This window comes from Acanthisitta chloris, unplaced genomic scaffold (genome assembly GCF_000695815.1).
Source record: "Acanthisitta chloris isolate BGI_N310 unplaced genomic scaffold, ASM69581v1 scaffold22092, whole genome shotgun sequence".
Taxonomy (NCBI): Eukaryota; Metazoa; Chordata; class Aves; order Passeriformes; family Acanthisittidae; genus Acanthisitta; species Acanthisitta chloris.
In genome coordinates, this window is record NW_008659080.1 from 1 (window position 1) to 571 (window position 571).

At 58.3% G+C, this 571-nt stretch overlaps 1 protein-coding gene across 1 annotated transcript in view; it reads left to right on the top strand.

Annotated features, from left to right (window-relative positions):
* Positions 1–175: 175 nt before the first annotated feature.
* The window catches only part of BABAM1 (BRISC and BRCA1 A complex member 1), a gene marked incomplete at its 5' end in the record, with an annotated part of 1,306 nt that continues 910 nt past the window's right edge, over positions 176–571 (top strand). The window contains one exon of the mRNA XM_009069277.1: positions 176–305. Within this exon, the coding sequence (XP_009067525.1) occupies positions 176–305 (130 nt within the window). The remainder of the gene's footprint in view (positions 306–571) is intronic.

Genomic DNA, 571 nt, shown 5'->3' on the forward strand with positions numbered 1-571 from the left:
TCAGGGGGTACCAGAATGGGTGAGGGTTCCCACTTTGCAATAAATTTTCTGTTATAAAACCACCCTGAGCCTTTAACCCAAACAGCTCCTGAGGTGGGTTCTGTCCCCCTGGGAGGGTCCCCGAGCTCAGGGGGTGCTCTGGGGGTCCCTGAGCCCTCTCTGCCCCCTGGCACAGCCAGCAGAAGATCGAGCTGCCAGTGACAGAGAACGTTCAGACCATCCCACCACCCTACGTGGTCAGGACCATCCTGGTGTTTGGCCGCCCTGGCTGCCAGCCCCAGTTTTCCATGTCGGAGCACATGAAGGTGAGTCCTCCCTGTGTCCTTTTTGGGTAGCCTTGGTGGCTCCAGAGTGTCTGACCATCATCAGGGAGGATGCTGGGGGGATACTGGGGGGATACTGGGAAGTTAGCAGAGGATGCTGAGGGGATACTGGGGAATTGTCAGGGAGTATGTTGGGGGGATGCTGGGAGGTCTGGGCAGGATGCTGGGGAATATGGGGGGGATACTGGGAAGTTAGCAGAGGATGCTGAGGGGATACTGGGGGGATACCGGGAAGGTAGCAGAGGGTG